The sequence below is a fragment of the Lepus europaeus genome, chromosome 1 (genome assembly GCF_033115175.1).
Source record: "Lepus europaeus isolate LE1 chromosome 1, mLepTim1.pri, whole genome shotgun sequence".
NCBI classification, from domain to species: domain Eukaryota; kingdom Metazoa; phylum Chordata; class Mammalia; order Lagomorpha; family Leporidae; genus Lepus; species Lepus europaeus.
The window spans coordinates 9,709,833-9,722,567 of NC_084827.1; the positions used below are offsets into that span (position 1 = coordinate 9,709,833).

Below are 12,735 nucleotides of genomic sequence, written 5' to 3' on the forward strand. Positions count from 1 at the left end.
TCAGGCACTGTGCTAGCTCCTGGGGCTGGAGAGGCAGCTGCTCCCGGTCCCCGCTGAGTTACACTCTTGGCCGGGGGAGGGAGGCAGGGCTGCGGCACTAGACCTGGTGACACACCCACAGCGCACCTGATCTGTGTCTCCCACTGCCACCAGCCTTGATTCTTTGTCCTCTTCATTCATGGGAACAAAGTGACTTGGAAGTCAGGAAGAAGCAGAGAAGATTTAGCTGAGTTTATCCTTGACCCTGGGGCTGGGCCCTGCTCCATCCTGCTCTCAGTGCCGAATGGCCCTGGATGTGGGGCTACCCTCGTCTCCTCACCCCTGGCTAGAGATGAAGGTGGAAGGGAGAGATACAGCTTCTCCTCCAACAGGCTTGGCTGTGATAGGGAGACATGGACGAAAGACACGAGTTGATCTGATCATTGCTTCTCCTACCTTACTTCTGTCCACATCGGCCTCTACTGGGCTTCAACCGGAATAAAAACACTCATCAGGATGACGTGCTCTAATTGCAAAGATCTCCAAGCTAATTTTGGGCATCCCCGGCAAGACAACTTGGGCCTTTGTCTGGAGCCTCGGCCAGAGCAGGGCCTAACCCAGACCCATGTCCCTTCATCTCGGGATGTGGGGTCCAGCTCCTCCTCTGGTCCCAGGTCATCCGTGCTGTCTGAGTAGTTCTTCTTCACTCCTTCCCCCTCCTCTGCGTTTCCTCCCGCACACAGAAGCCGACTGGCGAAATCCCTTCAAAGTCTGCCATCGCAAACTGTGGCTCAAAAACAGACGTGAACTGCAATTGCGAAATAACACCTGAGCACTCATTAAAGCTTCCGATTCAGTGTGTAGGACACAAGGCCCATCCTGGATCAGTATGCTTTTAATGGCTTAATGGCCAATGTTGAACAAATTAGTGTTCCCTTAAGGTTGTCCTGGGGCACATGGAGTCACAGTGTTTAATTTTAATCACACAATCTCTTATTGCCTCTTAACTGCCGGCGAAATGACCACCAGCTAAATGTACAGCAAAATAGCTCACTTGGACCCCAAAGAAATTACCTTGAAATGATTATACTTCACCAGGGTTCATTTGAGAAACGATGGCCACCTGGCTATGCCAGCAGAATTCTGCTCAGAGAAGATGCTGTTTCCTTGGGCACTTCCCAGTGAGCCTCTCTGGCCAGATCTGATTGATGGCATTGCATCTTTTGAGTGCAACGATTCCAAATGTAGGATTTACTCCAGTGAAGTATGCCTGTGAGATGGGAGGAAGAGGAAGGCGCTACAGAATTCCCTGGAGGCACCCGCCTTGGGGGGTGGGGGGAAGGCGTGTCCACGGAAGGACAAACTCAAGGGTCTCTGGCCGCATGGGAGGCAGAACTTCCCCTGTACCCTCTGAGGGGCTCCAGCTGCCCCTGCGAATGGAGTTTCCAACGAGAGGAGGCTCACGGGGGAAATGCAGACACACTGTCACAGCAGCTGTGCAAAGCGGCTAACACACACGGGGAGGCCGGAGATGCACTTACAAGGCTGGCTTGTGCAGAATCCTGTGCGCCTCCAGCCACATCTGTGGTCCCAGCGATGCTGTTTCCTTCCTGGGGGGGGAGGGCGTCCCTCAGCTGGGATTTGCTGTTTGTCCTGATTTCTGCAGGGAAAGGGCAGGTCAGGGTCACTTTGCCTCTGTTATTTTTCAAGTGCCTTTAGCTCAGAACAGTCCGCATGCCGTTGGGAAGGCGTGCTCGGAACCCCTGCAAGACCTCCCTGGCCTGGAGCTGCCGCGGGAGCAGCAGACCACCTGGGCGTGCGGGCGGGCAGAGACGCCTTCCGAACACGTGGGCATGCAGGGACACACAGCCACTCAGTTGACAACTGACACGAAGGGACCCACATACCTTGAAGCACCATGGGTGACTTTAAGAGAGAGTGAGGAGGGGCTTATTTCAGGAACTGGGCTGGTACGGGGGTGGGTTTAAAGAAGGGGGCATCTCTTCTTGAGAGACTCGCAAGGCAATTCAGAAACTGAGTCTGGGCGTCTGGGAGGTGGGAAGAATGGAGGAGCCTGGAGCTGCTAGGGAGACGGAGCAGCTGCTGGGAGAAGGTGATGGTGACGTTGCATGAGCAATTGCCTGCACTGTTGTTTTCCTTTCGCTGCTGCTATCACAAATAACCACAAACAACACATACGTGTGACCTGGCAGTTCTGGCGGTCAGCAGTCCACGCTCAGCATGAAGCCACTGACGTCAAGGCGTCCCAAGGGCTGCTTTCCTCGGGGCCCCTGGGAGGAGCTGCAGCTTCTGTCCCTTTTCCAGCTCCTAGACGGGGCCTCATTCCTCGATCTCTTCCCCACGTCACTCCAGCCGCTTGATTCTAACCTCAGATCTCCTGCTCCTCTCTCTGACCCCTCCCACCCGCATCCTGCAAGGACCCATCAGATAATCCCAGGTTCATCTCCCATCTCAAGGTCCCTGCCTATTCACATCTGTAGTGGCTGTGGCCACGACAGGTGACACCCCCCCCCCACGACCTGGGAAGAGGACACGGATATCTTCGGGTGGCCATTGTTCGGCCCACCACATTTCCACTCAGGCGGTTGTCTGCCCTCTTGGCCACGTATGTGGAGGGACCCTGTCTGATGTTGCTAGTCTTTGTCTTTGGCAGAGGACACCGCCACCTGGTGGTGACACCAGGCAAATTATCAGCTCTAGAGCTGCTTTTTCCTTCGCTGTCCGTTTCGACCAGCTTTCCCCGTAAGCCTGCTCTAGCCCTCTCTGGTCACAGCCCTCCTTCTTGGGCACAAAACAGGCAGGAGCAGGAGAGAGGGGGGCAGCACGGAGGTCAGGGAAAGTGGGGGACTCCTCTGCCCTCTTAGCGCCCACTCCGTGGTACTGTTTCCCCTTGTGTTGTAGAACTGCTTTGTGCTCTCAGGCTTCAGCTCTGTGACTGCTGCAGGCTTTCTGTGTGTCGTTGGCATTTCTTATGCTTTCCATTTCAACTGCTAAGAAACACTTTTCTGGCTGGCGCCGCGGCTCAATAGGCTAATCCTCTGCCTAGCGGCGCCGGCACACCGGGTTCTAGTCCCGGTCGGGGCACCGATCCTGTCCTGGTTGCCCCTCTTCCAGGCCAGCTCTCTGCTGTGGCCAGGGAGTGCAGTGGAGGATGGCCCAAGTGCTTGGGCCCTGCACCCCATGGGAGACCAGGAGAAGCACCTGGCTCCTGGCTTCGGATCAGCGCGATGAGCCGGCCGCAGCGGCCATTGGAGGGTGAACCAACGGCAAAAAGGAAGACCTTTCTCTCTGTCTCTCTCTCTCACTGTCCACTCTGCCTGTCAAAAAAAAAAAAAAAGAAACACTTTTCTAACAATTCAGATTAGAACTAGATATCATTACCCACTTACACTCCTACTCAAGGTTTTTTTAATTAATGACTTAATTATTAAGGAATTAAGATGGGGAATGCTTATCATATTTTTAAATAAGTCCAAACCAAGCACGTCACTGACACACTTTATGGCAGAATCAAGAATCAAAAACTGAGTAGCCATTATTGTGTTTCAAAAAAAAAGGAATAACATTTTTGGTAAAGATTATTCTATATTTTATTTGAAAGGCAGAGTTACAGAGACAGAGAGAGAGAGAGATCTTCCATCCACTGGTTTACTCCCCAAATGGCTACAATGGCCAGAGCTAGGCCAATCCGAAGCCAAGAACCAGGAGCTTCTTCCAGGTCTCCTAACGTGGGTGCAGGGGCCCAAGGACTTGGGTCATCTTCCACTGCTTTCCCAGGCATGTTAGCAGGGAGCTGGTTTGGAAGTAATGTAGCTGGGTCTTGAACCGGCGCCCACATGGGATGCCAGCATCACAGACAGAGGCTTAACCTACTATGCCACAACACCAGCCCCAAGAATAAAATTTTAATATAAATACATGTAAAAGGCAGTATTTTGGTCCATGCCATTCACTGCATAGGTTTAGGAAGGAAGGAGATAAATGAGGAATTTCATTTTACTGTGTGCTCAGTACAAATAAGGTAAAATGGCTGCCAGGCCTGAACCCATGGAAGCATCCAGGCGAGGGACAGGGGCTGCTCCGCCATCAGCCCACTCCCCAGCGAATTCCTGCTGGGCACTGCTTGGTGGCATTCGCAAAGTCCACACGTTTTCACCGAGAGCCCACCACACATGCAGCACTGTGCTGGACCTGAGGACACAACACATCTAAAAGTCTAAACACAAGAACTTTGTTAAATACCATGGTAAACACCACAGATCCATCCAACAGAGAGCACTGGTCAGCTGTGGCAAGTGGTGACTCAGTTGTATTCCATTGACACAAAAAGAGGCTCATGGCGCCTCATTAAGTTAAAAAAATAGAAAACATGTATTAGTTGGATTCCATCCCATTTTTTATTAAAAGAACACGCATACAAAATTGACAATTATCAACGAGTGTTCTATTCCTGCAAATGCCTATTATTTTTTTCTACCCTGAAAGTATGTCGTATATATTCACTTTTAAAGTTCTTTAACACAAAGGAATATGGCCATGAATTATAAGAGGGTTTCCAGGAGACCATCACAGGCAGGCCCGGCTGGGTGGCCCTTGGTGAGTGTGGCCTTTTGCTGTTGGCCAATTCCACGGCTGAAGTGGAGAGGGAGCGGTAGTGACCCACGTGTGCCACCAGATGGCGCCAAAGCAGCTTGAGGCGCTTCAGCGGCAGAAACTGAGCCGCCTTTGTGCAGACGGAAATTGGCGAGATGCAAAGTATTTAAGGTTCTCCGGTGACAGAAGCATTCTGTCTTGATGCGTTTGACTTTGTAGAAAAGTTTATGAAAAGTTTATGTAGAAAAGTGTATGGCAAATATTATGGAAAAACCGCAGAGATTTCAAAATTTTCTGTGCTCAAATAAACATATCTTTGAATTCCATGTTCTGCTGACTCTTTGACGTGCCCTGTGTACAGGACAGAGGCTGAGACGGAAGTTTCCGGGCGCCCCTTCCCCGCCTCCTGGATTTTATCTTAAACACTCATGCACAAAGACTTCCCAGTGCCAGCTGCGCCCGTCAGACTCCCAAGTCCCTGGCTGCGCCGGCGCCTGGACTCCTAACCGCGGCCCCGGCCTCCTAAGGCCCCGGCCATCCGCGAGGGCGCCCACGCCGGCCCTCCTCGCGCGCCTGAGCAGGTGGGAGACCCCAGAAAACCGAAGCGGCCACGAGTGAACGGAGAAAAGGCCCGGGACCCCGCGCCTGCACCTGCTGTTGACGGGCAGCTCCGGGAGCGCGGCGCGGGCGCACACAGGGCCTCACAGGCCGCGGGTTCCGTGGCACCACGGTTGCCCTTGGTTCCTGGGAGACGCGGTCCGCAACGCGGACCCCCATCCGCGGCTCTTCCCTGGAGCCCCGCGGAGCGCCCACCGCGCCAGCCTTCGTCTCCCGCGGCGCCCTCGGCCGCCCCCTGCCCGTGGTAAGGAGGAACCACCCTGGTTGAGAAGCGCCCCGGAAACTCCCATCTCAGCCTCTGTCCTGTATACAGGGCCCTCCAGAGGGTCAGCAGGAGGTGGAATTCAAAGATCTTGATTGGTTGCGGCGCCGGCACACCGGGTTCTAGTCCCCTTCGGGGCACCGGATTCTGTCCCGGTTGCCCCTCTTCCAGGCCAGCTCTCTGCTGTAGCCAGGGAGTGCAGTGGAGGATGGCCCTAGTGCTTGGGCCCTGCACCCCATGGGAGACCAGGAGAAGCACCTGGCTCCTGGCTTTGGATCAGCGCGGTGCGCCGGCCGCAGCGGCCATTGGTGGGTGAACCAACGGCAAAAAGGAAGACCTTTCTCTCTCTCTCTCTCACTGTCCACTCTGCCTGTCAAAAAAAAAAAAAAAATCTTGATTGGGGCGCAGACAACTCTGGGATCTCTGCAGCTTGTCCATGATTTTCCGTACACCCTTGAAGACCCCTTGTTTGCAAGGATTTCACAATAGTTTTGCACTCCACTTTCCATTGCGTTGTCCATGACTGTGTTGTGCCATGGTCTGTGTGTGTACATCCAGTGGCTATGTTGCGGTCAGCTGGTTCGTACCTCAAAGTGGAGAAAACTGCTCAGGGGGAGGGTCTTGAAGAACACTCTCTGCTAAGAGCAGCATTGAGCACAGGCAGGCATTGCCTATGAGGGCCGGTTCAAGTCCCAGCTGCTCCACTTCCAACGCAGCTCCCTGCTAATGTGCTAACGGGAAAACAGCTGAAGATGGCCCAAGTGTTAGGGCCCCTGCCTCCCACCTGGGAGGCCAGGATAGGATTGCAAGTTCCTGGCTTCAGCCTGGCCCAGCCCAAGCCGTTGCAGCCACCTGGGGAGTGAATCAGCAGACAGCCGATCTTTCTGTCTCTTCCCCTCTCTCTGTATCTCTGCTTTTCAAATTAATTAATTTTCAAAAAAACAAAAAGGAAACTCGTTGCTATAGCTGTGCCATTTTCCATCTCAGAGATCAATACTCAAGATTGAGTCAGGCAACTTTTACGACATTTACGGCGAGGAGCTCTATCCAGCAACTGAATGAGCCCAAAAATGCGCATCAGCTGGGGAACCCCTGGCACAGTTTTCACTTACTAAGCTCACCTTGTTCTCAGAGCCCCAGTGAAGGAGGAGACGCCCCCCCCCCCTTTTCTCAGGCTGGTATTTCACAGTCCCTGCTGCTGAAGGAGATACCCCAAAACCGGGGTTCTGGCATCATCCCCCAGCGAAGACCTGATTCTGCTAGCAGAGACGGCTAGGATAGGGGTCCTTGTCTTCGCACAGCAAAGAATCCAGGCATGAGTGGTGGGCAGAGTAACAGGGTTTAGTGGGGGCAGGTGTCCGTCAGCACCGATGGGCGCCTCTCCAGATGGAATCAATGCGCAGCCATTCCGCCCGGGGAAGCAACATGACGCTAGGCAGCCATCTCAGCAAAGGCCCAGGACCCGAGAGAGCTGTAGGCAGTGCACCTGGTAGATCCGGTGGGCGTCTGCAAAGGGCTGAGAGCTGAGGGCACCTTGCAGATCGGGCGTGCGTCTCGGGAGAGGGCTGGAAACAGTTTGCCTTAAGCCTGGGGCTTCCTGCTGTTTGTTCCTCCCACTCAGCCTCCTCCCCCCACAAGCAGTTTGCTGGGTGTGAAACAGGTAAAATTCCTCCCAAGGTTTTATTACCTGATCTTAGCAGACTGGAGAGCCCACTTGGCACTGGGCAGAGGGTTGTCCTGGTGTGCCTTCCTTGGGGGGAGACTGTGAAGGTATCATTAGACTGGGTAGCCCCTTGGTGCTGGGCAGAGACAATTCTGGGGACTTTGTTGCCATGGGTTGGGTGGAGGGAGGCTAGGACCTCCTACAAAATCATGGGGTGCATGCAGGACTTTGTAGCGTGAAATACTGTCTTGTTTCCAAGGTGTGCTTCTGAGGCTGCTAGGGGCCGCTGGGTTCCTCTCCGTGGGCACTCCATTTTCCTCGGGCCCCTCTCACACCTAAGCTGATTTCCAACTTCCTACCTAAGCAATCCAGCGCAGGGTAGCTACAGCCTTCTAAAAAGCGTCTCTGGTTTTCTTCCTGCAGCTTGACCACTATCCTGCACTGAGTTACCATCTGCCAAGTTCATCTGACACACTCTTCAATTCTCCCAAGTCGCTCTTCCTTGGAAAAGTTATCGGTAAGCATTTGGTTCTTTGGGTATTAGTGTGTGTTGAGAATACGTTTTATATCAGAATTACGTTAGATTATACAAATTTGCTTTCTAAAAGTACCAGGTTAATTCCCCTCGCTTGGGTCAGAATATCTTCATGCAAGAAAAGTTGTGCTGTTGTTCTCAGTGATGGACAGGAGAAGGGTTAACAAATCGTCTGTGGTAAATGGTTCATGTGATACATTCTAAAGCCACCCGTTCACCTTTGAAACATGTTGTGATTGGTCTGAGGACTTCTCAGCCAACATAGAACCAATGTGACTTTGGATGTGTGGTATAAAGACCATAACTCTCTCTGCAGTTCTTTTTTTTTTTTTTTTAAGAATTATTATTTAATTACAAGGCAGAGTGACAGAGAAAAAGAAGTATTGAAAGGGATCTTGCATCCACTGGTTCACTCTCCAGTTACCCACAACAGCCAGAGCTGAGCCAGGCTGAAATCAGTAGCCAGGGCCTCTATCGCGGTCTTCCACCTGGGTGTCAGGACCCAAGTACTGGAGTCATCAGCTGCTGCCTCCCAGGGGCGTCAGCTGGAAGCTGGATTGGAAGGAGAGGCGGGACTTGATCCCAGGTGCCCCTGTATGGGATGTGGGCATCCCAAACAGCAGCGCCACCACACCTGCCTCTGCTCTGGGGTTCTTTATGTACAGTTTGTTCTTTGGTTTCTTCAAGACATCTCCCTGCTAACAATATGTTACGTAACTTATCTAGGCGTATCACGTGTTCTCTTCCTCTCACAAAGTTACCTGCTGTTCACTCATTGGAGGACGGATAGGAATGAGGCAGTGGAGAGAGACCACCCTTCCCCACGTGTGCCTGTGAACTCGGGAGTCACCTTTACCCTGCTCCTCTATAGGCAATTAGTAGACAGGTGGAAGCAGTTAAAGCTACTTAAGTGTTCAATGTGAAGCCAGTGAATTATTTTTTGTATATATTGTGAACCCAAAATGGAAAGACAATGGTATTGTGCAAGCTGAGCTGTCAGTCTTTGTCCAGTGCATATTAGTGATCAGAATAGTACTAACGCTGAAAAAAAAAAAAAAAGTTAAAAAAGATGAAGTGTGGAGTGACAGAAAATGAGGACCGAGAAACAAGAGATTGAACCTATAATGGAAATGTGCACTTGTGTAGGACTTCCTGTAGGCCAGGTTCATTTTAAACACTTTAGGTATATTAATGCATTGAATCTTCAGAATGATACCGTGAGGTAGTTATGATCACGTCTCCAGTTTATAGAGAAGAAAACCAAAGCATAAAGGAGTTATTAGCTGAGTGGCTTGAGCAGCTGATTCAAATGGCAGAACCAAAACATGAAGCCAGGCAGTCAGTAACCGTGGTAGCTAGTAACTTCTTTGCTCTAATCTCCGTGTTGGTTAACTTGGAATTGAGAAAGAGAGGAAGGTTCTGGCAAGAGATACAAGAGCTCTTCAAAGAGCTCATGGAAATATGCATTATGAAAACACTATGTGTGGGTTGTGAAATTTTTTGCACCAAAATAAGCTTATTTTTTAATTCCATTTTTCCACATACTTTTTGAAGTGCCCTTGGGTAAGTGCTAAGGCAGACCAGCTGAGGGATGAAGCCTATAGCAGGGGCCAGAAAGCAGCTAAGAACAAGAGTATTCCTGAAATTAGAACCAGGAACCCACCTGTCTCGTTGATGTGTGGGGGAATCTGGAAGACAGAAGACAAGTAGGCCTCTACTTAAAGGCCCAGAAGAAAAGACCGCTGAGCAGTACATAAGACAGTAGACAGTGGCAAGTAATCAAAGAGGGACATTGGAAACAGAATGAGAGTGCTTTGATCACTGGGCCTTGGTACCCCACCACATGGAAAAGCAATTAAACAGCTACTCCTTAATCCTTTGCATCCTAAAAATTACAGCCACATGTCCTCTCAAATCTAGCAACGCGTTATCCAACCACAGTGTCCTTCTAGGAATTTTCTCCAGTATTTCCCATGGTCGCTGCGTTTTTAAAGTCCTGTCCTGAGTTTTATTGTCTGTGAACAAGAATAGAAGACAGAGACCTCGTGCCGCCACATAATACGTGTGTAACAGTGACAACCACATGTCACAACAATCCAGTGGAACCAACCTACGAGTGGTATCTCCGTCTTAGGGACGAGGACACCGAAGCTGTGGGGAGGTCTTGGTGACAAAAGTCGTTCAGCCGATCTGTTGGGGCTTTGGGCCTAGGCCTCTGTGATGAGTCCTTGGTCTGAATGGATGAGAAGAGTTTGTCAGGGATGGCAAGCTCTGAGGATACAGGTGCAGCTGGAAGTTGACTGATGCCACCATCAGCAACGCGAAGCGGCTGTTGAGTGGAGTTGGGCCTTGGCGTGCAGATCATCCTCAGACATGGGTGAGTGCCCAGATGCCACATGGGCACTCCTGCAGTTCAGTCCGGGATAACTGAAAACGTCAAGTGCTCCCTCAGGGCCACAGGGAGGCCGTGGAAACAAACTCCACACCATGAGGGTGTGATATCCCTCAGGACACTGCGCTGTGATACTCGTACGTCCTGGAAACGGGGGGCTTCATTACTTCATGAAACCCACCGAGTGGCATTTTCCTGGAGATGTTGGGAGCTGGCACTTCCTTGCTGTGAACAGTGCTCTCTGACTGAATTTGCAATGCAGCAAAACTATAGCATAGAATGTGGCATGGAACCTCAAGACCACGAGCAAATAACATCCGAGAGGCAACCCCCTGCAAGCAAGAACTTACTGTGCTGTCAACGTGTGCCGAGCCAACGGCATAGCGTGAGCCTCAGATGCCTGCGTGTTACACCTCGAATTGTTTGACTACCAAACGAAAATGTTGCTGTGCGCATCAACTAACTGCCTATGATGCGGACTTGGGGAAAAACCAATCGAAGCCTGGAAGGAACTCCATGATCCCAAGACAAATGGCACCGCACACACAGGAGAGGATCAGGCTTCTGCCACAGATCTTCAGGGCGCCGACTTCTAGCAGAGACTGACTCACAGCGCCCCCACCTGGTGAGCTGCCCTACAGACCAAGATGGTGTCTTGCAGTTCCATTGCACCCTCACAAGAATAACAAGTCTTTGTCGAATTGTCACGGAGTAGAAGAAAGAGAGAAAGAGAGAGAGGAAGAGAGAGAGAGAGGAAGAGAGAGAGAGAGAGGGGGAGGGAGGGAGAGAGAGAGGGAGAGGGAGAGAGAGAGAGAGAGGAAGAGAGAGAGGGAGGAAGAGAGAGAGGGAGGAAGAAGGGAAGAAAGAAATCATTGTAGATAGGTACTGCAGCTTGAGAGTGGTGGATAACAGCATAATACGACCAGCACGGAGGAGAGGTCCAAAATCCTCACGTACCTCACAGCACAGAGGCCAGGATCTGACAATGAGAGAATAGGAAAAAACACAGGCTTAGGATTCGAGCAGTGCTGCTTAGACTTGCTCTGGCCCGGCCTCCCCTTGGGTGGAAATCCTGGAGGTGCTACTTTAACCCCTTCCAGCTTGAGTTCTCTTAGCTGCAAAATAGGGAACACTACAGGTGGTGCTTCCTGTGGTAGACTAGTTGTCCTTTATTTAACAAACCCATTTGTGGCAGCCAGATTATTGCCTAGCATATAGGGCTCAGAGGTATTTTGTGGAATACACATGCTACTCTTTCAATAGTAAGCTAATAACACGTTAGGCCTACCCACATAATACCTGATGCACACATACGGAAAATAATTACTGTCTTTTGACGTGAGCTATGGGCCCGTCACTGTGTTGCCAGCTACACGTGTAAGACTGTAATTCTCCCAGCATTGCCTGACTGCTGTCACCTTCCTTGTACAGAAGTGGGAACCCAGGCTTAGAATGGGGATGCTTTTTGCTTAAAGCAGTTTCCCAACAGCAACGACGAATGACATCTGGTTATCAGCGACAACCTGAGTAGTCTCTCAAGAAATCTTTAGGTCCAAAAAGAGAAACATCTGAAGGCTGAACTAGGACCGTTTCTTTGCTCGTGTCTCTTCCAGCTTGTCTCACTACCTTGGGTAAAGACACAAATAATCGTTATGTTTGCAAATGACAAAGCCGAAAGGGGTGGCTTAATATACTGGAAAATTAAAAACACCTGAGAATATCTTGACAGGCTAGAAAGGTGGGATAAAAATAATGAGATGAAATATAATTTCAGGGGCGAGGGTTAAAAAAAAAAGCAAGCACTTGAGGAGACAATGTGAGACCAAATATCATGGGGAATAAACTCGGTTTGGTCTGTCAGAGTGTGATATGAGCCGATGTTTTGTGCTGACTGATTCTTAAGTAAATACTGAGCTACGTGAATAGGAAAGGTGTATCCATAGCAAGGACATTAATGTGTTGAGAAAACCAGATACACACAGGCACATTAAGGAAAAATCTAAAGACCTGAGGATATTTTCCCAGAAAAAGATATGAGAAGAGAACCAGTTTTCATCTTTGACAGCTGTTACAGGAAGGAAAGATTAGCCTTGGTCAAGGCTTACTCGACAGGATGGAAGTCGACCAGGGAGTGTGAGTTGTGAAGAGAGAACTTCCTAATAATTAAAGGTCTGGGGCGGGAGTTTGCCTGGTGGCTGAGACACTGGTTAGGACGTCTACGCCCCGCATTGGAATGGCTCGGTTTGGTACCCAACCCTGGCTCCCTATTCCAGCTTCCTGCTAATACAGACCAGGAAGGCAGTGGTGATGGCTCAAGTTACTGGGTTCCTGCCACCCATGTGGGAGGCCCAGATAAAGTTCCCAGCTCTGGCCCTGGCCCTGGCCTAGCCCCAGACACTGTGGACATTTGGAAAGTGAATCAGTAGATGAAAGCTCTCTATCTGCCTCCATAATAATAATAAGAATAATAATTTTTGAGGTAGAAACTCTTTATTACTGAGAGCATTCAACAAAGGCTAAATGAAAATGTGTCGTGTACTTTGAGGAGGGCTTTTTTTCTTTATTAGGCAAAACCAGATTAGGTAAATCCCGAATGCACTTGAACTCTTAAGGTTTATGGTGGGAGTACTTTATTAACAGCATGAGAAGTGCAGTATTAAGACAGAGGGTCT

At 50.4% G+C, this 12,735-nt stretch overlaps 1 protein-coding gene across 1 annotated transcript in view; it reads left to right on the top strand.

Annotated features, from left to right (window-relative positions):
- Window positions 1-12,735, top strand: part of CNTNAP2 (contactin associated protein 2) — a 1,725,059-nt gene that overhangs the window by 1,581,907 nt on the left and 130,417 nt on the right. The window contains exon 21 of the mRNA XM_062195064.1: window positions 7,560-7,653. Coding sequence (XP_062051048.1) covers window positions 7,560-7,653 — 94 coding nt within the window. The remainder of the gene's footprint in view (window positions 1-7,559; window positions 7,654-12,735) is intronic.